Source organism: Ornithorhynchus anatinus, chromosome 5, assembly GCF_004115215.2.
Source record: "Ornithorhynchus anatinus isolate Pmale09 chromosome 5, mOrnAna1.pri.v4, whole genome shotgun sequence".
NCBI classification, from domain to species: Eukaryota; Metazoa; Chordata; class Mammalia; order Monotremata; family Ornithorhynchidae; genus Ornithorhynchus; species Ornithorhynchus anatinus.
Window position 1 is genome coordinate 22177800 of NC_041732.1, and position 23622 is coordinate 22201421.

The 23622-nt window shown below is 59.0% G+C and overlaps 2 protein-coding genes across 2 annotated transcripts in view; one reads left to right on the forward strand and one right to left on the reverse strand.

Moving 5' to 3' along the window:
* TICRR (TOPBP1 interacting checkpoint and replication regulator) overlaps positions 1-4645 on the forward strand; it is a 65882-nt gene extending 61237 nt beyond the window's left edge. Inside the window, exons 23-25 of the mRNA XM_039912197.1 lie at positions 245-2648; positions 2814-2936; positions 4122-4645. Of these exons, the coding sequence (XP_039768131.1) occupies positions 245-2648; positions 2814-2936; positions 4122-4240 (2646 nt within the window). The 3' untranslated portion in view covers positions 4241-4645. The remainder of the gene's footprint in view (positions 1-244; positions 2649-2813; positions 2937-4121) is intronic.
* A 287-nt stretch (positions 4646-4932) lies between these two features.
* KIF7 (kinesin family member 7) lies at positions 4933-21067 on the reverse strand. Its single transcript, XM_029064864.2, has 19 exons — positions 20971-21067; positions 19940-20290; positions 18476-18676; positions 17578-17983; positions 15465-16035; positions 14686-14808; positions 14189-14416; positions 13709-13851; positions 13206-13324; positions 12523-12666; positions 12002-12204; positions 11140-11337; positions 10751-10876; positions 10283-10459; positions 9984-10199; positions 7214-7420; positions 6736-6934; positions 6066-6212; positions 4933-5869 (listed from the first exon to the last, which is right to left on the reverse strand). Exons 2-19 carry the CDS (start codon positions 20259-20261, stop codon positions 5544-5546), a joined length of 4056 nt encoding a protein of 1351 aa, XP_028920697.1. The 5' UTR covers positions 20262-20290; positions 20971-21067; the 3' UTR covers positions 4933-5543.
* Positions 21068-23622: the final 2555 nt, after the last annotated feature.

Below are 23622 nucleotides of genomic sequence, written 5' to 3' on the forward strand. Positions count from 1 at the left end.
AATATAATACAAAAGACATTCCCTGTCCTTGAGCTTGCAGTCACCTCAGTTGTAAAATGGGGATTAAAGCTGTGAGTCCCGTGTGGGACATGGACTGTGTCCAATCTGATGATTTTATATATCTACCCTAGAGCTTAGTACAGTGCTTACTAAGTGCTTCACAAATACTACTGAAAAAAAAGCCATGAAAGGACTTTCGATTAGACTATTCAAGTTATATTCAGAATCATCTCTTCCTTTCCAGACACCTAGGAAAAAATGCTGGAAATCCCCAAGTCCTGCCAACAGTATGCCAAGGAGGTCACCCCGCACGCCGAGGAGGTCACCCCACACGCCGAGGAGGTCGCCCCGCACGCCGAGGAGGTCGCCCCGCACGCCGAGGAGGTCGCCCCGCACCCCGAGGAGATCGCCCCGCACGCCTAAGAGATCGTCCCGCATGCCGAGGAGATCGCCCCGCATGCCAAGACGGTCTCCACCCTCCTCCCAGGCCCCACTCCGAACTCCAGGAAAGCTAGGGCAAACCTCTGCAGAAGACACACCTGCCAAGCAGAAAGCAGCCAAGAGGTGCAGGAGAGGATCCTCTCCACCTGCCTGGGATGCTCTGCCCCCCAGGCCAGAAGTCACTCCTCAGAAAGACAGCTCACCCGCAGAAGATCTTCCCTTCCCCCCGGGGGAGTTGGAGTCAAGAACTCCAGGAAAGCAAGGAGGTCTGGCTCTTAAACTCCCGGGGAATTCCAGTCGAGTCACAGCTTTGACCCCAGGAGTCCCGGCACCTAGCGGCCAGGAAAGAACCACTTCTCTGAGGCAGACGCCCTCCCGGCAGACCCAACAACTCTCCCGGCAAACCACCGAGGAAGCAACGGCGACCTCGGTGGCTCTTGGGGCAGAGAGCCCCCGGGAAGGCCCGGGGGCGACTCAGATGCAGAAAAACCTTGTAGAGTCAGTGCCTCAACCCCTGAAAGTAACTCCCCAGACATCTCAGGAGACAATTCCACAAACACCCAAGGGAGCAGGGAATGGGCCTCCTGCCTCCACCCCACCGACTTTTTCCTGGACGCCGTCTCCCTTCAGCTCCTCGCCCCACGAGGCTTCCTTGAAGACTCCAGTTGGGGCATCTTTCTTGGACTCTTCACCTCTGGTTGGGACAGATGAGCAGCGTGCGAAGGAGCCCCAGAAATCACCGGAAGTGGCAGTGGCCGTTCCTGTCACCATCTGGTCTCTGATCACAACTCCCAGGAAGGAGCCGGCCGCCACCAAGCCTAGCAGCAACCCTCCTCCGCCTCCTTCCAAAGCCAGGAAACCAGAGCGGGGGGCAACACCCTGCCCACTCCCTGAAAGAAGCATCCAGCAGTTCCCTCCCCCGGCCTCTGCCGACCTCCCCTCGGACAGCCTGACTGGAAAGGAGGACCTTGCTCTCCCAGACTCATCCCTGAAGCAGCAGCAGGAGAGAGCAACTCCATCTTCGCCGGGTTCCCTCACGGAGGCCGTGTCCCCGGTGACCGATGCGGGACCAGAATGTCTCCTCACCACCCACCCTACCCCGGAGCCCCAGGACAGCGAGAGCTCAGAAGCGAGCATTTTTCTCGCAGAACAAAAAGAAGGGTCAACGACAGCATTGTTGACTGGTCCTGAGAGCGCCTCTTCAGCCCCTGATCCGTCTTCTGGGCCCACATCCCCTCCCAAATCGTCATACGTCCTGCGCCGGACCGCGGATCGGAGGCAGCGGCAGGCCGCGGCCAGGCTAGGGAACCCGGAAGCCTTCCCTCCACTTTCCGGGGGCCCCCTCAATGCGGCTTCCACCTACCCCCCTACCTATGAAGTTGAGCTGGAGATGCAAGCTTCCGGCCTGCCTAAGCTCCGCATTAAAAGGGTCGACTCCAGTCCCCCGGCGGGAGCGGAAGGCGACACGAAGACCAGCAGGCCCCTGGGGGAGCAGAGCTCCTTCCCTGAGCTTCCTGGGCCCCGGTGCGGCAAGCACCCTGGCAAGCTGGAAGCTTCCTACGTGTCCCCCCCCTGCCTCCGCTCTTCTCACAGCACCCCGGGCAAGAGCGGGGGACAGACCTACATCTGCCAGAGTTGCACCCCAACTCGCTGCCCCTCCAGCACTACCTCTCCCTCCCAGTCAGACGGTGGGATTCCCTGGACCCCTTCCCCCAAGCCCAAGGGGAAGATGACCCCTGACACGATCAAGGACTGGCCCAGGAGAAAGAAGGCTGGGGGCACCCCAGCCAGCGGGAAAAACGAACGTGGGGGGGACCTCTTGGGGAGCGCGGCTGTCCTCGAGGAAGAGGGCGAGGCGCGCGTCTCTGAGCTCTGTGGGGGTAGCGGCAGCTGCCGGGCTCCTCTCCTGGGGGACTTTGAACTGGAAGGGATAGGGCAGCTCCTGGACCTGTCCCCTCCCAGCGACTGCGAGCCGTGTTTGGAGGGAAGCTTTCCTGGGGCCGGGTTTGGACTGGGCACCGGGAAGCGGCCCCTTGGCCTCGAGGGGGAGCCCGGCCCGCGAGCTAAAAGGACTTGCGGGACCCGAATGGAAGAGCCCGACCCGGCCCCTGGCCTCGATGGGGAGCAAAGTCGATCTCCCGGCAGGTGTTCCCTCCGAAGCACGAGGCAGCCGGGCTCCCTGGGCGACGACGAGGTCTTTGTTTCAGGTAACTGGGTTCAGCGTGGCCTGGGCCCAGGCGGCTCGCGGATGTGGCCGCCGGTTGAGGGGCGGGTAGGGCGGGGGGCTTGGGACTCACATACGGGGTCGGTTCCGGTGCCCTGCCAAAGGGAAGCAGGCCCGGGGGATCCTCACCGTGTGGGGGTCTCCTTAGGCTCTACACCTCCAAGCTGTCCTGCGAAAAGCTGCCTCTCCGCTAGCGGCCTCCGGGCCCTCACACAATCGCCGCTGCTTTACCAAGGACTGACTCCTTCCTCTCGGCGGACCAGCGTCAGAGGTAACTTAGCCCTGAATCACTCTGGGCTCGGGACCGGGCTCGGGGCCACCCTGAGCCAGGCCAATCTGTGGGAGTGGCCTGTGGTCGTCAAATAGGGCCTTATTACCTTTCCCTGTGCTCTGGTTTCCCTTCACAACTTTGCTAAAATCCATCCTTTCCCCTCCACCCGAACTGCTACCACCTTAATCCAAGCATTTATCCCTCCCGCCTTGATTACTCTATCAGCTTCCTTGCTGACCTCCCTGCCTGTTATCTCTCCCCACTCCGGTACTCCACTTCACTCTGCTGCCCAGATCATTTTTCTACAAAAACGTTCAGTCCATGTTTCCCCTCTCATCGAAGACTTCCTGTGGCTGCCCATCCACCTCAAATACGAACTCCTCACCATTGGCGTGAACGCACTCAATCATCTTGCCTCCTCCTACCCCTCCTCGCTACTCTCCTACTACAACCCAGCCTGCACACTTCCCTTCTCTAATGCTAAACTTCTCACAAACCTCCATCGTATCCGACAAGGATTCTCCCCTCCTTCATAGCCTTACTGAAGGCATATCTCCTCCAAGAGACCTTCCCTAAGCCTTCCTTTCATCTTCTCCCACTACCTTCTGTGTGGCCCCAACTTGTGCTATTCATTCTCCCCTCCCAGCCTCCACAGCACTTTATGCACATATCTGTAATTTGGATGCACTTTGGGCCAAAGCCTGTGTTCGTCAGATGAGATGTAGTCCCTGTCACCCCGGGGGTTTATAGTCTAAAAGGGTGGGAGGTCAGTCGGGCATTTAATCCTCACCTGACGGAGAAGCTATCTGCTGCAGGCGCAGCTCTCGGTCAGCACTTAAGTAGGCAGAGAGAAATTTAGCTATCCAAACCTATCTGCTTAGCTAAGCTACCGGACAGCTAGGGTTATCCTCCCTGCAACACTCTGGACTGGAAGCGTGTTGTGGACAGGGAATGTCTCTTTATTGTTATAGCGTACTCTCCCAAGCACCTAGTACAGTGCTTTGCACACAGTAAGTGCTCGATAAATACGATTGAATGAAGGAATGAACTCTGTCCAGGGCCCTGTAACCTGGACTGGGAGTCTTCTGTGCCATCAGAGGGGCTGATGATTTCTGGCCCCCCGAGGAAGACACCAGCTCTCAGTGAGTCACCTCACTAACCAATCATTCCTGCTCCCTCCTGTAGATGAGGAAAGCGAGCCACTGCCCAGTTCTGCAGAACTCGAGGAATCTCCTTTCAGCAGAGTGATCAGCCGGAGACGCTCCATCAGCAGAACCTACTCCCGCAAGAGGCTGCTCAGCTAGGCCGGCCTCAGTCATGTCCTGCTCCCCCAGTGGGGGCGAGTGGCTCCCCTGCGGTCGGGAGGCCCCCACAGAGGCAAGCCTGAGAACTTGCAGCACGTCTGCCCAAAAGACTGAAAGCCAAAGGACTCTGCCAGGAGAGAAGAGTGGAGTGCACTTTCCCCTAAGAAATTGGAAGTTGCAGTTCTGCTGCTCGGATACCAAGGGCCTCAGGCTTTTTACTTGAGGACCGGCCAGCCGAGCTGGTGCTACTTCTGCTCTGCCCCTGCCAGTCCGTCCTGAAGGACGGCTGCTGCTGTGGTTCAAGCATAGACAATACCTACATTGGTAGGTTGATTTTTTTTTTTCTATGGTTCCTGTGAATAAAGTGGCCATCACTTGAAGCGTGGTGCCTACGGCTTAGAGTAAGCGTTTAAAAACCATCATTACTCTGGCAACTTCGACTCTGTCAAGCATGGGGGGGAGGATAGACACCGATTCAAGTCAATCAATCCCTGTTCCTCATGGGGCTCAAGATCTAAGGCCTGTACCTAGTATAAGCCTTGCTCTTAGGCCAAGCAGCAGCTGCTAAACGGCCCAAGTGTGAGAACAGGACTCTTCTCTGGCCTCAAAATGTACCGTTCAGGCGTTTCTGGGAAGAGGGCTATTGCACATCCTGGAGTGGACCTCTGGAAAAGTTGCTTTTGCTCTGTGGCAGGAGTCCCGCTTCCTAGCTCAGAGGCAGCTGTTCTATTTATCTGAGCCCTCCCCACGGCACAGTTGTCACCACAGAACGCTTGAGACAGGTGGGATGGGAAATGGGAAAAACCCTTCTGCCCACAGCATCCCTGCACAAAAGTGGTTTTTGGCACAAATAATTACCAAAAGCTATTGACTGCCCCCCACCTTACAAATCACAGCTCCGTTGACTCCCTCCCTGCAGATACACACTGTGACCTATTGATATTTTTAATGAAGTTTTTCTACCATTTTTGTAATAAAGTTACATTTCCCTGCTCTCTGAGCTTACGGGTCTACAGCAGCTCCGAGGCTGGGACTCTCCTCCGGCAGCCGGAAGCAAACAAGTCAGTCAAGGGGCAAAGGCCGTGTGTGGGTGTATGGGAGGGAGGCTGGGACCCTGGCACAGGCCAAAAGGCGAGACGGCCTGAGTCCTGAGGTGTTTGGAAGATGCTAGACACTCAAGCCACAGTGCTTGCGGTAGAGACTCTGAGGCCGGGAGTCCCGGTGGAAGAGGCACGTCTTGCTGGACAGTCAGTGAAAACCTGGGCTGCTTCCTCTCCAAAGCCCACCGCAGACCGGGGGGCGGCTAGAGCGGGTTCTTCCGCACGTCGATCATCCCCGGGCTGGGCCGCCGCAGTCCCTCCCATCTCACTTTGGGCAGGGAGCTGGGGTTGCGGGGCAGGAATACTTCGCCGGGCGGCAGACCCCTCCCGAACACGGCGTCTCCTGCCTCATGCTGTCCGGGCTCCTCAGGTGGCCCGTGCTCGTCGCTGGGCAGGGATGGGCGTCTCCACATCAGGGGCAGCGGGGCCCGCACCAGGTCCCGCAATGGACCTTCAGAGACCACCGGCTCATCGATGGTGGGGGCTGGGGCCTGGCGGTCTCCGGGGCACAGAGCCCTCCGGTCTCCACCTGTCCCCGAGGCCCATACCGGCAGACTCAGGCAGAGGACGGGCCCCGGTCACTCCCACCCCCTCAGCCCCTGGAGGAGAGGTCACTACTAAGGGAGCTGTCAAGGACCCAACTCCAGGCTTCCTGAGAAAGCGGTAGGCAATGGGAAAGGGATAAGTGGGGGCAAGTCGTGGGCAAACCCCCGGCCCGACCTCACCTCTGCTCTGGCCCGCGGAGACCACGCCGTGCAGCTTCTGGGTCAGCTCTTGGTTTGCCCACAGGCAGCGGCTCAGGTCCTGCTCCAGGGCCTGGATCCTGGCCTCATACTGCTGCCTGCTGCCAGCCAGCCCCTCACCCAGGTGCTCTGGAGCAGGGGATTGGGGGAAGGAGGAAGCGGGTGGTGGGGAGGAGAAGCTGCAGTTACAGGGACTCAGGGAGGAGGAAGGGAGAAGCAGCATGGCCTAATGGAAAGAGCAGGGGGCCTGAGAGTCAGAAGGACCTGGATTTTAACCCTGGCTCTTCCACTTGTCTGCTCTGCGACCATGGGCAAGTCACAACTTGTCTGGGTCTCAGTTACCACATCTCTAAAATGGAGATTTAAGACAGCCCCATGTGGGCCATGGATTGTGTCCAACCTGATTAGCTTGTACCTACCACCATGTTGTACAGGGCTTGTACAGTGCCCTGCCATAGTAAGCACTTAACAAATACCTTTAAAAAAGGCAATGTGGGTAGCAGGTTGAGGTGGGCTGGCGGGGTGGGGGGAGGGGACAGACGGGATAGGTCACCGATGGGCAGGGCCGGTTCTCACCAGGAGGCTAATCGGGGGTGGGGGGCGGTGTTGGAGCCGGACAGGGCCACAGTGGAAGGGGAGGGAGGGAGCCTACCTCGGCTCTGCTGGAGCAGCAGCCGGATGTTCTGTTGATGCTCCTTCTGCTGCAGGGTCAGTTGGCGGTCCATCTCCAGCCGCTGCCGCTCCACGGCCGCCTCCAGCCAGCACGTGAGCCGCTGCTGCTCCTCCAGCTGCAGCTCCAGCTCCGAGAAGGCCAGGTGCTGCCGGTGCTGCTCCTCCCTCAGCGTCACCACCTGCCCCGGGGTCGCCACACCCGCCACCGCCTGCTCAGCACCCACTATCCCCCACACCCCAGCCCCCCCCGCAAATGGTGGCAGCACTGTTTGTTCTAAGCACTGGAGGAGATCCAAGTCGAACAGGTTGGACACAGTCCCTGCCCCCGACGCAGTGGAACAGCTTTAAATTGGCTGGTGAGTCAGGAGAGAGGCTGGCAAGCGCCAGGTGGTGAGGGGACGACAGGTGATGCCGGCCCCAGCTCGCGGCACTCCGGGGCAATGGGGACGCACGCCCACCTTGTCGAAGTACTTGCAGAGCAGGGCGCGGGTCTCGGAGGAGGACAGGTAGCTGAGCTTGGCCATGAGGTTCATCTCACACTGGGAGAGCAGGGTAGCCGAGGCCCGCAGCACCCGCTGCCGGCACGTGATGGACTCGTTCTTGTACTCGATGGCCGCATCCAGGGCTTCGATGGCCTCGTCCAGCTGGAACAGCGTCCGCTCCTCCTGTGCCCGGGCCGGGAGGAAAAGACACATCCTAAATAGACTCGGGGCCAGAACCATGCCCATGGAACAGTCTTGTGGATCAGTGGCCCCAGGGGGCTGGTAGGGGGAGCTGGCATGGCCTCGCCAAGGAGCCAGGCCAGAAGATAGCCAGTCGGTAGGAAGCCAGTGTTAGCTGTTCTGGGGTGGGCAGCGGGAAGCCTGGGAAGTAACACCATTAGGTGTGAGCTCCCCCAAATCAGCCCTCTGCCTCCTCAATCCCCCCTCCTCCCGGCCCCCTCTTCAACTTTCCCATCATTCCCAACAGTAGCTCCAGAGATCTCCTGCCTCCTCTCTAATGCCACCCCTTCCACATGCACATCGGACCTCATTCCTTCGCACCTCATAAAAACCCGCGCCCCTTCCCTCCTTAACACACATCTTCAACCATTCACTCTCCAATGGCTTCTTCCCCACTGCTTCAAACATGCCCACGTCTCCCCCATCCTAAAAAAAAAACCCTCCCTTGACCCCACAGCTCCCTCTAGTTATCGCCTCATCTCCCTCCTACCTTTCCTCTCCAAACTTCTTGAGCTAGTCATCTACACCCACTGCCTCAAATTCCTCCCCTCCAACTCTCTCCTGGACCCCCTCCAATCTGGCTTCCGTTTCCTTCACTCCACTGAAACTGCCCTCTCAAACATAACTAATGATCTCCTTGCCAAATCGAACGGCTCCTACTCCATCCTAATCCTCCTCGACCTATCAGCTGCCTTGGACACTGTGGACCATCCCCTTCTCCTGGATAAATCATCTAATCTTGGCTTGACTGACTCTGACCTCCCCTGGTTCTCCTCATCTCTCTGGCCGTTCATTCTCATTCTCCTTCGTGAGCTCCTCCTCCCCCCTCCCATCCCCTAACTTGGGAGGGGCGGGGAGGAGGCCCTCAAGGTTTAGTTCTCGGTCCTCTTTTATTCACCATCTAAATTCATTCCCTTGGAGAACTCATTCACTCCCACGGCTTCAACTACATTCTCTATGTGGATGATACCCAAATCTACATCTCCTCCCTTGATCTCTCTCCAGGCTCATCTCTCTGGCCTTCAGGACACCTCTAATTGGATGTCCTCCCTCTACCTCAAACTTAACATGTCCAAAACAGAGCTCTTTATCTTGCCTCCCAAACCCTGTCCTCCTGAACTTTCCCGTCACTGTAGAAGACACAACCATCCTTCCAGTCTCACAAGCATATAACCTTGGTGTCATCCTCGACTCCGCTCTCTCATTCAATCCACATATCCAATCCATCACCAAATCCTGTCAGTCTCATCTTCACAACACCGCCAAGACCCGTCCTTTGCTCTCCATCCAAACTGCTACCAAATTAGTATAATCTCTTATCCTATCCCGCCTGGATTACTGCATTAGCCTCCTTTCTGACTTCCCAACCTCCTGCCTCTCCCCACTCCAGTCCATAAACGTTCACGGCATATCATCCCCCCTTGTCAAAAATCTCCAGTTGTTGGCTATCTACCTCTGTATCACACAAAAACTCCTCACTGTTAGCTTTAAAGCTCTCCATTACCTTGCCCTCTCCTATCTCACCACCCTTCTTGCCTCCTACAACCCAGCCTGCCCACTTCTCTCCTCTGGTACTAACCTTCTCATTGTGTCTCCATTTCGCCTGTCTCACCGCCGACCCCCGGCCCACGTCCTACTTCTGGCCTGGAATGCCCTACCTCCTCAAATCTGCCAGATGATCACCTTCCCCCACTTCAAAGCCCTGCTGAGGGCGTATCTCCTCCAAGAAGCCTTCCCAGATTAAGTCCCACTTTTCCTCATCTCCCACTCCCTTCCGCTTCCCCGACTCACTCCCTTTGCTCCCCGCCCCAGCACTTACGTATATATATCTATAATTTTATTAATTTATATTGATGCCTATTTACTTGTATTCATGTTTTGATACCTGTTTACTTCTGTTGATGTCTGTCTCCCCACCTCTAGACTGTGAGCTTGTTGTGGGCAGGGAGTGTCTCTATTTCTGTATTATACTTTCCCAAGCGCTTAGTACAGTGTTCTGCACACAGTAAGTGCTCAATAAATACGATTGAAATGTTTTGGGGACAGGCAGTGAGAATCCTGAGTTAGGGAAGCATGGGTTAGCAGTCCTTGGTGTAGGGGGAGAGAAATCTGGGTTAGCTGTTCCAGGTACGGGTGGAAAGAAACCCAGATGAGCTGTTCTGGATGCAGGGGGAGGGAAGCCTGGATTAGCTGTTCTAAGTGCAAGGGGTGAGAAACCTAGATTAGCTGTTCTGGTGTGGAGGTCGGGAAACCCAGTTTAGCTGTTCTGGGTGTGGGGTTGGGGGCCGGGGGGACAGGAAGCCTGGGTTAGCTGTTCTGAATGCAGGGGATGGGAACCCTGGGTTAGCTGTTCTGGGTGCAGGGGGCCAAGGTGCAAGAGAGCTGGGGCGTTGAGGAAATAATAATGATGTCATTTGTTAAGCGCTTACTATGTGCAAAGCACTGCTCTAAGCGCTGGTAAAAGGCCAGCACACAGTGAGGGGCCAGGAGGGGTGGTGGTGGCTACCTCAGGTGTAAGCAGGTTGCCCTGCCTCAGTTTGCTGTCGATTTCCAGCCTCTGTTTGAGCAGCAGGTCCTTCTCCTGGCGCAGGTTCTCAATCTCCCGGCGGATCTGCTGCTGGCTGTGGGCGCTGCCCTGGCGGAGCTGCCCGCTCTTCTCCGACAGCTCTTTCTCCACGTGCTCCAGCCGGCTTGACACACGCACGATGTCCTCTGTCAGGGCCTGAGGGTCGAAGGGCCAGGGGTGGGTAGCAGTCAGCGCCCACCCCCCGGCTCCCCTCAGCCGTCAGGCGCCCCCAGGCTCACCTGGCTGGAGCGGAGCCGCTTGCTCTCCAGCCCTGTCTTCTCCTGCATAAGGGCCTCCTTCTTGGCCAGGATGGCTTCCCGTTTGCTCAGCTCCTCCCCAAGCTCCTCGAGCGCCCGCCGCTGCCCCAGGACCTTCTCCATCTCCTGGTCCAGCCACTTTTTCTGCTCCTCAATCTTCTGAGGGAAGCGGTGGAGAAGGACGGGGAGAGGGCTGAGGCCCCGACTTTCCCTGGGTCCCTTGGCCCTGCACCCACCAACATCCTGGGTGAGAGGGCAGTCAAGGCAGGTCCCTTCTGCTCCCCCGGGGTCTACTAAGGCCCTGCCACCCCAAACCCGCCCGAAACTCCAGCCCAGGCTCCTGCGCCCCTTAGGATAAGGGGCTGAGACCCACCTACCCCCGACTCTCCCCTCAGGGCCCAGAGAAGGCAACTTGAGGCCGATCCAGATGCGGCAGACCAGCGCGGGTACCTGCTGCTGCTCCAGGCTGACCACGGAGCCGTTGCTGCCGCTCCGCCTCTTCCTCTGGAATGCCGCAATCTCCTCCGTCTTGATCTTCAGGATCTTCTGCTGCTGTTCATGCTTCAGTTCCAGCTCCTGGAGGGAAGGCCCGAGGGGGGCGGCAAGGTTGAGAGGCGCAGTTTGGCGGGGAAGGGAGGTCCGACAGGCGGTCAGCTCAGGAGCAAGGGCCGGAGGGGAGGGCAGGCCCCAGAAGTTTCTCTCCATGTGTCATTCTCTCAGCCCCCAATCTCCCCGGCCCCAGTGCAGCCAAATACACCGCCCTCATCCCCGGCCGCAGCCCAAGGCATTGCCGGGGGCTGCCCTGCTGCTCTCGCACCAACTGCAGCCCCCGGCCCGACCTGGACACGCTGCTGCCGCCTGTGCATCTCCGTCTCCAGCCGCCGCTTCTGGTCCATCTCCTCCCGCAAGCGCCGCTGCAGCTGCCCCTGCTGCTGCCGCATGAGCTGCACGTTCCGCTCCAGTTCCGACACCCGCTTCTCGCTCTGGGCCGACAGGGACACGAGGCGCTCGGTCGCCCGCTTCTTCTCCCGCAGCGCCTGGGGCAGGGGGATGCCTGTCAGTGCCCTGAGCGGCCCTAGGTCTGGGCCTGTTCCTCAAGGTGGAGGGGGCGGAGCAGAGGAACCTTGCTGGGACCTTAGGAGTCAGTGTCTTTGCAGACAGTGAGTCCTCCCCGCCAGCAGATGATCCGTGAGCTGGCCATCGAGACCCGGATGAAAGAAGAACCCCTTGGGGAACTGATCCTCTCTCACTTGGGCTCCTCCTCTCTCTCTGGTCTACTTCCCCGAGCCCCACGGTGGTAGGCGCGAGTCCCGGATGAGACCGGCACCTCCCTCCGACAAGCCCACCCAACTCCTTTTCCTCCTCCGTCTCCGCTGGGGTCACCGACGGATACTTCATCCCCAGGGACGAAGTTCCTCAACTCCAGCCTCTCCCCACCCCCCGAGTCATGGGACCCCACCGATGCCCTCAGTTGGGCCGAATTCCAGAGCCCCAATGCCTCGGTGATGTGATCTGCTAATTCTGTCGGACTGTACTCTCCCAAGCGCTTAGTACTATGCTCTACTACCCTACCCTTCGTACAGCATGCTATCTTTGCTTGATTGGTCAATGCCCAGCCTACCCCGGAAGGGCTCCAAGGGAGGAAGAGATCCCCCGCCCTGGACGACCCCCCAACCTCCAGAGTCCCCATAGCAACCCGACCTGCACTTGGCTCTGGCAGACAGCGACCTTGCGGCGGAACTCCTGCAGGCGGGACCGCTCCCCTGGGTCCTGGGGCTCTCTGCCCTCCAGCTCCCGCAGCTCCTTCTGGCCCTCGCTCAGCTCCAGCCGCACCTGCTGGGCCTCCCGTTCCAGCTCCCCAATCCGCTGGCGGTGCTGGCGGTTCATTGCCTGGGCCGCCTTCCCTGCCCCACACCCCGCCAAGAGCAGGGGGCATCAGGGTCCTGGAGGGCGGACGGGAGGGGGAGGGGGCGCCCAGCCACACCCAAGTCCCCCCAAGAATCGCCTTCCCCCGCCCTGCGGCCACCCCACCCTACCCACCACCGTGGGCCGCCTCTCTCCTCCCCTTATGAGCGGGGAGGGATTGAAGCTTCTGAGCCACTTTGGGGTGGAGCCCTAGGTGGCAAGTGGCAGGAGCGGGCCAGAGCCCGGGGGGGCCAAGGGATGGGCTGGAACCATGGGGGATAGGGGATGGGCCCCCCCAACTCCCTCAGCCCCCTCACCTGTCCGGATCAGTTCCCCAATGAGGTCTTCTTTCATCCGGATATTGATGGCCAGCTCCCGGATCTTCTGCTGGGCCCGAGCCAGCCGCCACTCCGCGGCCTTGGCGCTGGGGCCCTCTGCCTCCTTCCTCCCTCCCGTGGTGGCTGGAACACCCCACCCCAGGGAGCCCCGTTCAGAGCCACTCTACAGCTCCCGGAAGGAGGTGAGGCGGGAGAGAGGGTGGGAAGGGATCTCGGTCTTATACCGGGGGCAAAACCTCGGGGGCAGGATGGGACCGGGGGGCTGCGGGGGAGCTGGGAGAAGAGGGCGAAGCCACAAAGGGAAAGCAGTGAGAAGCTTTACCGCCTCTGTGCCCTGCTGCTTTCGTGGGCGGTGCCCTGGCAAACGGGGGCTGGGCACCTGAACGGTCCTCAACAGGGACAGCAATCCCAGGACCCCCACTCACTTCAGCTGGGGTGTCTCGTACCTTCTCAGGTGCGACCGAGGGAAGTGATGTTTAAGGGGGCGGGGAAGAGGGAGAAGGCTGCAGCATAGCTCAGCTGCGTGGTTCCTGGCAGATGTGAAGGGAGAGGAGAGTTGGGGGGAAGGGGAGGATATAAGGGCCCCAGCCTCTCTTCCAGGGAGGGGACCCCAGAGACGGCTCCTCCAAGAGGCTCCCCGACCCTCACTGCCCCCTACCTACCTCTGGGCTGCTGACTGTCAGGCTGGGACTCCCCAAGGCTCAAGTCCAGGCTCTCGGTGCCTCCAACCGGCTCCCCATTTGCCCGGCCATCCGGCTCTTTTTTGCTCCAGATCCCATTCCTGGAAGGAAAGGTCAGAAAGACTTTTGCCCCAATCTTGATGTGGGACGAGGAGGGGATTGGCGGGGCCAGGGCGGGTGCAAATTCTCTGAAGAGAATGAAGCCTTCTGGCCCAGGAAGCTGCTGCAAGTGGGAGTGGAGCAGGTGGAGGGGGAAGGGGAGAAAGCCAAGGAATAGGAGAGTGACAACGGGGACAGGGAGAGGGAATTGGGGGCTGAGGAGCGGGAAGGGGGATAGGGAAAAGGGGTGGAGGATGTGAGGAGTTCACGCTTCCCCACCAAGAGCGCTGAATTGCCCACAGGCCAGGGGCCCATTCCCTCCTCTCCACTCCCTCCCACCCGGAGGACCCAGTTTCCCTGCCGATGTTCCAGAAGGACAGTCTCACCTGCGCAGGTATAAGGACCGTTTGGGCTCTGCCTGCTCCCCTTCCTCCTCCTCCTCCTCCTCCTCCTCCGATAAGGAGAAGCCGTCCTCCAGCTCGACGCCTTCTGGCCAACTGGATCCCGCAACCCCGTCTTCCCCTTGGCCCTGTCCGCACAGGACAGCTGGGCCTCAGCGGCGCGCGGGACCACCCCTGTATTCCCCGCTCGGCCCAGACCCTGAACCCGTGAGCCGGAACCCAGGACAAGGGGCAGGCAGATGTGAATCCCTTATCCGCTGGGCCCCGCCCCAAGGATCCGCCCAATTCACAGCTGGGGAGGCTGAGGCCAGGGCTTGTATACCCCAGCTCCAAGGCCTCAGCAACAGAGGTCTAACTCCAGTGCTGGTTCAGAGCTGAAGATGAAATCCAGGCACCCAGCTCCCCCTGGGGACTCTCCCCAAACGCTGGGCTTCAGAGACCCCCACCCCGCTGCCCCCGGCTCACCTGCTCTGGAGGGCCCTGGTCTCCCTCCTCCCCCAGGAGGCAGGTGGAAGGGGCCAGGCCCAAGGCGTGGGAGCGAGCGGCCTCCAGGGGGGCGGTGTGGGGCCGGGGGGCCGACTCCCCCAGGGACAGCCCCTGCAGGAGCTCCCCAGAGCCCCAGCCCGGCCTCGCCAGCTCCAGCCGCAGCCGTAGTTCCGTGATCTCATCCTGCTGTCCCTGCAGCTGGTCGCTCTGCGGGCACACAGGCACATACAGCACGGCCAGGACCCTAACATAACCACTTGTGGCACATCCGGGCACTCACTACCCCCGGCTTGCCTGCCACTGGCACCCCCGCCCTCAGCGGACACAGTCTGGCTTCCTCCCAGAATAAAGACCTTTCTCCAGGGTCCCATAGGGGTCAAGGAGGAGTGGCCGCTGCTCTCCAAAGTAGGGGTGTGTGAGTGTAGGGGGAGTAGGAACTGCGGGTGAAGAGCCTGGGGCAGCAGAATACGCTATACCTGCCGCTTGTACTGCTCCATGGCATCCTCCAAGGCAGCCAGGAAGTCCCTGTTCTCCTCCTCCAGACGGGCCACTTGGCTCTGCAGGATCAAAAGCTGTTGGTCCTCCTCACCTTCAGGGCCCTGGGGAGAGACGGCACTCTGTTTCTGCCCTGGCAGGCCCGGCCCCACTTCTCCGGCCCAGTCAAGGTGGCCGGGCACCACCTTGCCCCACTTGGCCTCCCTCTCCCTTCTAGGGTCACCCTCCAGCTGGTTCTGCCCGCCCAGTTACATTCCTCCCCAACCCACTTCCAGCCCGCTGCTGCCTCCCAACACCAGGCCTTTGGGACCCCTGCAGACCCTCACCAGGGCTTGGCCGGCCACCTCAACCCCCTGTGCAGAACAGGCCGGGGCTACCTGTCATCTCCCACAGCCTCCGCCCCACCACCTGCCGGACCCGGGCTGGCTGCCCACCCCTCCGCAGAATGGGACGGGGCTCCCTGTTATCTCCCATGGTCGCCACCGTCCACCCGCAGGACCTGGGATGGCCAACCACCCCTACACCTCCTCATCAAAATGGGCCAGGGCTCCACTTCATCTCCTGCGACCCTCTACCCACCCACTCCTCCACCCCCTGCGCAGAACAGGTTGGGGGCCCCTGTCATCTCCCCTGGAGCCCACCTACTCTGCCCACCAGCCGGTCCTGGGCTGAACGGCCACCTCTCCGCCCCCTCCACAGAACGGGCCTGGGCTCTCTGTCATCTCCCGCGGCTCCCACCCCGCCCACCCGCCCGCTGGACCTGGGTTCCGGAAGCGTGCTTGAGGCCGGGTTCCCGGGGTCCCAGCTCGTCGGCGGCGGAGGTACTGTCGATGCCGCTGTCGGGCCGCGAGGCCGAGCTCAGGGAACTCCGCTGGTCCTCCACGGCGCCCAGCCACTCCCGCACCCTGCGGGCGGGCTCCCCCGCCAGCCGGGCCTCACCCTGCAGCTCCAGGAGCAGGCGGTAGGCGGCATCCGTGCAGGCCCGGTAGCGGGCGCACTCGGCCAGCGCTCGGCGGGCGCTGAGGTCGGGGGGTCCGCGGCGGCGGCTGTGCCGGAGGTCGGGGGGCCCGGCGGGCTCAGGCCGGTGGATGATGCGGGTCTCGGAGCGGTGCCGCCGGTCCGGGGCCCGCCGAAGGATGCGGGTCGGCAGCTGCGGCTCCTCCCCCGGCTCGGGGACGCGCCGGCTGTTGACGGTGGCCCGGTTGCGGATATTCTGGGCGCGACTGGCGTAGTTGAGGGTGTTGAGCGTCTCATCAAAGTCGGAGGAGGAGGGGCTGACGCAGGCGATCATCACCGTCTTGGCGTTCCCACCCAGGGAGTCCTTCAGGATCCTATCGGAAGCAGAAAGACGAGCCCGGCTGAGTGCCTTCTGGCCACGGGGCGCTCTACTGGGCGTCTACTGGTCACCGGGCATCATATGGGCACGACAATCACGGTCATCACGGCATTCGTTACGTGCTTCGTATGTGCCAAGCACCGTTCTAAGCCCTGGGGCAGAAACAAGCTAATCAGGGCGGATAGAGTCCCTGCCCAACAAGGGGTTTACAGATCTAAGTAGCGGGGGGACAAGGACTGAATCCCCATTTGACAGCCGAGTAAACTGAGGCCCAGAGAAGTGAAATGACTTGCTGAAGTTCACCCAGGAGGCAAGTGGCGGAGCCAAGATTAGAACCCAGGTCCTCTGAATTTCAGGCCCGTGGTCTATCCACTAGGCAGTGGGGCTCCTTAAGCACCATACTGAGCATCCATCAGATTTCAACCGCTATACTGTATGCGGAGCACTAACCTGGGTTAGCAGACATTATGCCTGCCATCAGGGAGCTTAAAGTCTAGTAGAAGAAACAGAAAGTCCATTAAAGATAGGTGCCCACTCTAACCCTTCGGCACTTAAGGCAAGCAACCGAGTACAAGGCTCTGTAGCTAAGTGCTTCAGTACCACCCCACCAGGTTGTAAGCTTCTTGAGGGCAGGGAACGCGTCTACCAACTCTGTACTCTCCCAAGGGCTTAGTTTAGGGCTCTGCATATAGTAAGCACTCAAATATCACTGATTACTACTACACAGGGAAGACATGCAGACAGGACAAGGCCCGAAGCAGCGTGGCCTACCGGATAGAACCCGAACCTGGGAGTCAAAAGGACCCGGCTGCTAATCCCACTCCGTCACCTGTCTGTTGTGTGACCTTGTCGCTTGAATCCCCATTTTACAGATGAGGGAACAGAGGCCCTCATCTGTAAAACTGTGAGACTCAGTTGGGACACAATTAGCTTGTATCTACCCCACCCCTTAGAAAAGTACTTGACACAGAGTAAGTGCTTAACAAATACCACTTTTATTATTATTTAATATCACTATTCTTATTATAATTTTTATTAGGGTCTGCCCTCAGTCCAGCCCAGACAGAGATGAGCCCAGTGCCCCCTGGTCGTGGGCCAACAGGGCCCTCTGCGGCAGAGACCTCCAGACCCCTCCACCCCTACCCAACCCCAGGTCGGGGACCCCATTTTATTTTTAAAGGTATCTGTTAAGCGCTTATTATGTGCCAGGCCCTGTACTGAGCACTGGGGTGCATAGAAGGTAATCAGGTTGGACACAGTCCACGTGGACTGAGGACGTGGACTGTGTCCAACCTGGGGCTCACAGTCTTAGTCACCTCATCTGTAAAATGTAGATCGAGACCCAGAGAAGTGAGTGTTTTTGCTCAAGCCCACTCAGTGGGCAGGTGGCGGACCTAGGATCGGAACCCAGGCCCTCCGACTCCCAGAGCCCATGCTCTCTCCTTTAGGCCACACTGCTGCTCCCCATCTGCCAGTCTTCCTCTGCAGCTGGCACAACAGGAAAGGGAAGGATGAAGGGGAAGGGGAGGACACCGACCTGGTGATTTTGGAGTCGCGGTAGGGGATGTGACTGCCCTTGCGCCTGGGGTCGCCCAAGGCACTGATGACATTGCCCAGAGCCAGCAGGCTGCTGTTGATCTGGATGCTCTCCTTCAGCCGCTCCCCGGTGTTCCCCGTCTTCACCACGCGCTCCGAGCCCGCCAGGTCCACGAAGCGGAACTTGGAGGAGAGCAGCTGGCCGGCGCCGGGTCCCGAGGGGGCGAGGCGGGGGAGGCGGCCGGGCCCGCGCCGCTGCTCCAGGGCCACCGTGAACACCGTGTGGGAGCGGCTCGAAAGCCGGTTGGCCTGGGTGGCCCCCGTGTGCCGGGCCGCGTTGCCCATCTCCAGCAGGCTCAGCACCTCGTCCAGACCCTCCACCGCCACCTCCTTCACCCCGCACAGCACTGCAACAAGAGCCGGACACCCTCCACAAACCGCCCCCCTCCCGCCTCCCTCAGTGTTACCCGGGGCCGCCCCCCAGGTGATGCCCTCGCCGTTCCAGCCATCCTGGAGAGTGGCATCTTTCTTTTCCTTTTTGAAATGGCATTTGTTAAGAGCTTACTATGTGCCAGGCCCTCTGCTAAGCTCTGGGGTGGATACTTGGTACTCACAGTCTTAATCTCCATTTTACAGATGAAGTAAACTGAGGCACAGAGAAGCGACGTGACTTGCCCAAGGTCACACAGCAGACAAGTGGTGAAGCCGGGATTAGAACTCAGGTCCTCTGACTCCCAGGCCCGGGCTCTTTCCACTAAGCCACACTGCTGCAGTCTTGGTCAGGGCTGGTAGGGGGTAGGATCAGGAGATCCAGCCTTGGGGAGGGGAGAGTGGGGAGGAGGGGTGGTTCCCCCGGGTTGCCCCCGGCCCGACGAGAAGGGAAGGAGAGGGATCCTCACCGAGGCTGCCCTTGTCATCCTCCCGCAGCTGGATGTCCTTGCTGGCCGTCCCCACCTCCAGGAGATCCTGGAACTCCTCCTTGTACACCTCCAGGTAGGACACCCGCACCGTGAAGTCCAGCAGGCCATTCTCGTCCATGACCTTGAAGGCCTCTGCCATGGCGCGCGGGATGATGCCTTGCTCATCCTCGTGGAGGGAGGCTGGGGCGGGGCAGGGCACACCGTGAATGAGGGCAGCCCCAGGAGCGATCTACCCAGGGGCCCGAGAGCCACAGCTCTCCCCTCTCCAGGACAGTGGGCTGGAAAATGAGGAATCCCGGCCGGCGGTCTAATCCTCCTTCATCCCATTCCGGGCTGGGAGGGATTTGGCCGGAGGCGGCGGGAGGCCCGCTCAACTTTCGGAATGTTGAGAAGGCCACCGTCAGGACTTCTGGGCCTGCTGGCCTGAAATCCTGTCACTCTTTTTGTGTTTACCATTGTCTTTGCTTGCTTGCCTTTCTTTACTCGGGCCTCATTCGTGGTCCGTGAGCCCCCAGGGGATCAGGGAACATGTCTTTTCCTCCTCCATGTCTTTCTTTCCCAATGCTCAGTCACAAGCAGTAAGCATTTGCTACCCCCACCATTACTTCTCTTCTCCCTCAGGGGCCCCTGGGAGGTCGGGCTAGAGTTGTTCGCCTTGCTCGCCCTCCCCATTCCAACCCCCTCCCGGTATCTTCCTGCAGGCAGCAGAAGCAGCAGAGGAACAAGGGCCATCATCCTCACCCTCAGTGAGCGGCCCCTGGGGGCACCTGGTTCACAGCCCACCCGATCCCTGGGCTCTGCCTTGAGGCCCTCAAGGCCCTGGGACGCGGCATCAAACTGGGGAGAGGGTGAGGGTTACAAGCTAGACTCTGAGTCTGTTGTGGGCAGGGATTGTCACCGTTTATTGTTGTATTGTACTTTCCCAGGCACTCGGTACAGGGCTCTGCACACAGTGAGCGCTTAAATTCGACTGAATGAAGGCCCTGGGATCTGGTGTCAGACTGGGGAGGGGGTGAGGGTTACAAGCAAGACTCTGAGTCTGTTGTGGGCAGGGATTGTTGCCGTTTATCATTGTACTGTACTTTCCCAGGCACTCGGTATGGTGCTCTGCACATGGTGATCGCTTAATAAATTCGACTGAATGAAGGCCCTGGGATGCGGTGTCAGACTGGGAACAGGGTGAGGGTTACAAGCTAGACTCTGAGTCTGCTGTGGGCAGGGACTGTCGCCGTTTATCGCTGTTCTCTACTTTCCCAGCACTCGGTATGGGGCTCTGCACACAGTGAGCGCTTAATAAATGAATGAATAAATGAATGAAAAGCTGGTGTCGGGAGGGGAGCCGGAATCCACCCACGCGAGGCGGGCACGAGTCCGACCCGACAGAAGCGCCGCACCGGCGACCCACGGGGGCGGGGCGGGGGCGTCCGGAGGCCCGACACTCACCGACACTGGCCTCCCCGATGGTGTAAGTCTTGCCCGACCCGGTCTGGCCGTAGGCAAAGACGGTGGCGTTGAAGCCCTCGAAGAAGGCCTCGAGCAGGGGCTGCACACAGGCCTCGTACACCGCCTCCTGGTCCGCGGCCTCGGCGAACACCTCGTCGAAGCGGAAGCGTCGGTCCCGACCCAGGGTGACCTGGCGGGGCTCGGCTTCCACCCGCAGGCAGCTCTGGTGCCCGTGTAGCCGCTCCTTGGGCAGCAGGGGCCGGACCCGCAGGGCGACTTTGACGGGCGTCTCCTCGGGCCGGGGCTGGGCCTTCAGTCCCATGGCTGGTGCTCGGCGGGGCCTGTTCCGGGCTGATTGGCACGGGAGAAAAAAGAGGGGGAGAAAGAAGAGAAAATCTGTCGGATGGTCCACTCCAGCCTCCTGGCACCAGTTTCCGATCCCAGGGTCGGCCGGCCAGAAGGACCCCACCCCCCCGAGGGTGCACTGACTCCCAAAAGGGGCAGCCCCCCAAGGATGCACTGACCCCCAAAAGGGGCAGCCCCCAAGGATGCACTGACCCCCAAAAGGGGCAGGCCCCCAAGGATGCACTGACCCCCAAAAGGGGCAGCCCCACAAGGATGCACTGACCCCCAAAAGGGGCAGCCTCCCAAAGATGCCCTGACCCCCAAAAGGGGCAGCCCCCTGCTCCCCCGTCCCAGGTGCAGCAGCAGGCTAAGGTCCGGACGGGCAGAGGATCGGCCGCACAGTCCTCCCCCGTCAGCTGAACTTCTGTTCCTTCTTAGCACTCACAACTGAGCGCTTCCTACGGTGCAGGCCAGTGAGCTCCAAGTACTACGAGCAGGGGAGGGAGGCCGAGGCTAGGGGGCCTCCGTCCGGGCCGATGGAGGGGAGAGGAGGGACGAGGGGGCACCGTGGGGGGCAGGATGGAGGGAGGGAGGGAGATCCGGGCCAGACCAGGCCCCCGGCGTGCGGGCTCCGAGGGGGCTGAGGCTCTGAGCCGCCCCCGAGTTCCCCGGCCCCCCGCCCTCACTGGCTGCGGGCCCGCTCCGGCTCCGATCCTCCGGTCCTCCGGTCCTCCGGTGCCCCGGCCTGGTCCGGCCCGCTCTGGCTCCTTCTCGGCCTGCTCCTCGGCGCCGCCTGATGACGCCGCTTCACCCTCCCCTTCCTTCCCTCCCCTTCCTCTCTTCCTTTCCTCCTTTTTTCTCCTCTTTCCTCCTTTTCTCCTTTCCCCTCTTTCCTCCCTTTCTTCCTTTCCTCCCTTCCTTCCTTCCTTTCCTCTCTCGTTTTTCTCCCTTCCTCCCTTCCTTTCCTCCCTCCCTCCTTTCCTCCCTTCCTTCTCCGTTTCCCCTCTTTCCTCCCTTTCTCCTTTCCTCTTTTCCTTTCCTCCCTTCCTTCCTTTCCCCTCTCCCTTCCTTTTCGCCTTCCTTCCTCCCTTTCCTCCCTTCCTTCCTCCCTTTACTCCCTTCCTTTACTCCCTTCCTTCCCCTTTCCCCTCTTTCCTCCCTTTCTTCCTTTCCTCTCTCCCTTTTCTCCCTTCCTTCCCCTCTTTCCTCCTTCCTTCCCCTATTTCCTCCCTTCCTTTCCTCCCTTTCTTCCTTTCCTCCCTTTCTTCCTTTCCTCCCTTTCCTCCTTTCTTTCCTCCCTTCTTTCCTCCCTTCCTTTTTATCTTTCCTCCCTCCATTTCCTCCCTTCCCCTCTTTCCTCCCTTTCTTTTCTCCCTTTCTTCCCTTCCATCCTCCCTTACCTACCTCCCTATTTGTTGAGCACTTACCATGTGCAGAGCACTGTACTAAGCACCTGAGAGAGGACAATACAACAGACACATTCCCTTCCCACAACGAGTTTCAAATGGAGGGAGACAGACATCAATTTAAATAAATAAATGACAGGTACATAAGTGCTGTAGGACTGGGGAGGGGGGTTGAACAAAGGGAGCAAGTCAGGGCAACGCAGAAGGGAGTGGGAGAAGAAGAAAGGAGGTCTTAATCGGGGAAGGCCTCTTGGAGGAGATGTGCCTTCAATAAGACTTTGAAATGGGGGACAGGAACTGTCCAACGGATTTGAGAAGGGAGGGCGTTCCAGGCCAGACACAGGATGGGGGCCAGGATCAGTGGCGTGATAGGAGAGAGAGAGTGAGTAGGTTGGTGTTAAAGGAGTGAAGTGTGCGGGTTGGGTTGTGGTAGGAGACGGCAAGGGGATTGAGTGCTTCAAAGTCAATAGGAGTTACTGTTTGATGCAGAAGTGGATAATAAGAAGAATAATGGTTTACCATGTGCTAGGCACTGTACTAAACACTGGGGTAGGTAGAAACAAATCAAGTTGGACACGGTCCCTGTCCCATGTGGAGCCCACAATTTCAATCCCCATTTTACAGATGAGGTAACAGGCACAGAGAAGTGAACTGATTTGCCCAAGGTCACACAGCAGACAAATGGTGGAGCTGAAATTAGAAACCATGACATTCTAACTCCCAGGCCCATGCCCTACCCACTATGCCATTCTGCTTCTCAGAACCAGAGAGAACCACTGGAGTTTCTTGAGTGGGGAATTCCCTCTGCCCCATCCCGTCACCGACTCTGCTCCCTCAGCCACTTGGCCCCTCGGCCCTGCCCTCCTCTATCCAAGAGTGACTGGGAGGGGAGGTGGAGGGGAGACTGAGGGATTGTCGGGGGAGATGGAGGTCGCTGCTTGCAGGGAGAAGCAGGGGTTTGAGGTCAGGCCGGGATGAGGCACCGGGGAGTCTGCGCAGCCCAGGAGGGCCCTGTGTAAATAGCATATACAGCACGGGCCCGGGAGTCAAAAGGATTTGGGTTCTAATTCCGACTCCTGAGACTCCTAAGTCTCCTAATCCTGGGACTCTGTCCAACCCAATTTACTTGTTTCCACCCCAGGACTTAGTACAGTGCCTGGCACATTGTAAATGCTTAACAAATACCATTATTATTATTATTATATGTGTACAGGAGTGATATTTAGACCAGGGTCTCCCCAGTTAGTTCTGTTATTGGGTTCCCTGAAAATAGACTGTTTGGCTGAACAGTGATAGATGAAGTATAGTTTCCCATAAGAAATCACATTAAAGGCATAGGTGTGTTGCCCAAATCCAAAAAATGGGCCAAAACAATATAAATACTGTGCACTGAAAGAAAGAAAGGATAACCAAACAGTAGATTAACACTATTCACTTCCATGTTCAAATAACAGTGTAAATGTGTACCGAGAATAAATTATGAATTTAAACATCTGCGGGTTGTTATGTACACATCAAAAAAAATACAAAACAAAAAAATACCTAATTATCCTCATGATTGACCCACCCATCCAAACCAAAAGCTCTGAATTCTTATCTGAGGCCAGACAGTTCAGCATATCTAATTAACTGTCAGTGTTAATCTCTTCCGATGCTCACTAATTGCCACACCTGATGCTGGTTTCAATTCTACCTGTTACTGTATCCTTTCTTCCTCAAAGTCAGAGAGCAGTCTGTCCCTGTTGCTTTCTGGCAGGCTGCTGCTATATTACATTATTTGAATATCCTTGAGGTCCTGTGCTGTTCTTGTCATTCTAAGGGGTAACGAGTGAAAAACTACTTGTGCAAAACCACTTGAAAAGCAGCGAGGCCTACTGGATAGAGCACTGGTCTGGAAGTCAGAAGGATTTGGGTTCTAATGCAGACTCTACC

Coding starts and splice junctions, on each gene's coding strand:
- KIF7 (XM_029064864.2), bottom strand. CDS start 20,261: ATGGGACTGAAGGCCCAGCCCCGGCCCGAGGAGACGCCCGTCAAAGTC. Junction 10,460..10,750: donor TCAGCCTGGAGCAGCAGCAG/GTACCCGCGCTG, acceptor CGCTTCCCTCAG/AAGATTGAGGAGCAGAAAAA. Junction 7,421..9,983: donor GCAACCTGCTTACACCTGAG/GTAGCCACCACC, acceptor GCCCGGGCACAG/GAGGAGCGGACGCTGTTCCA.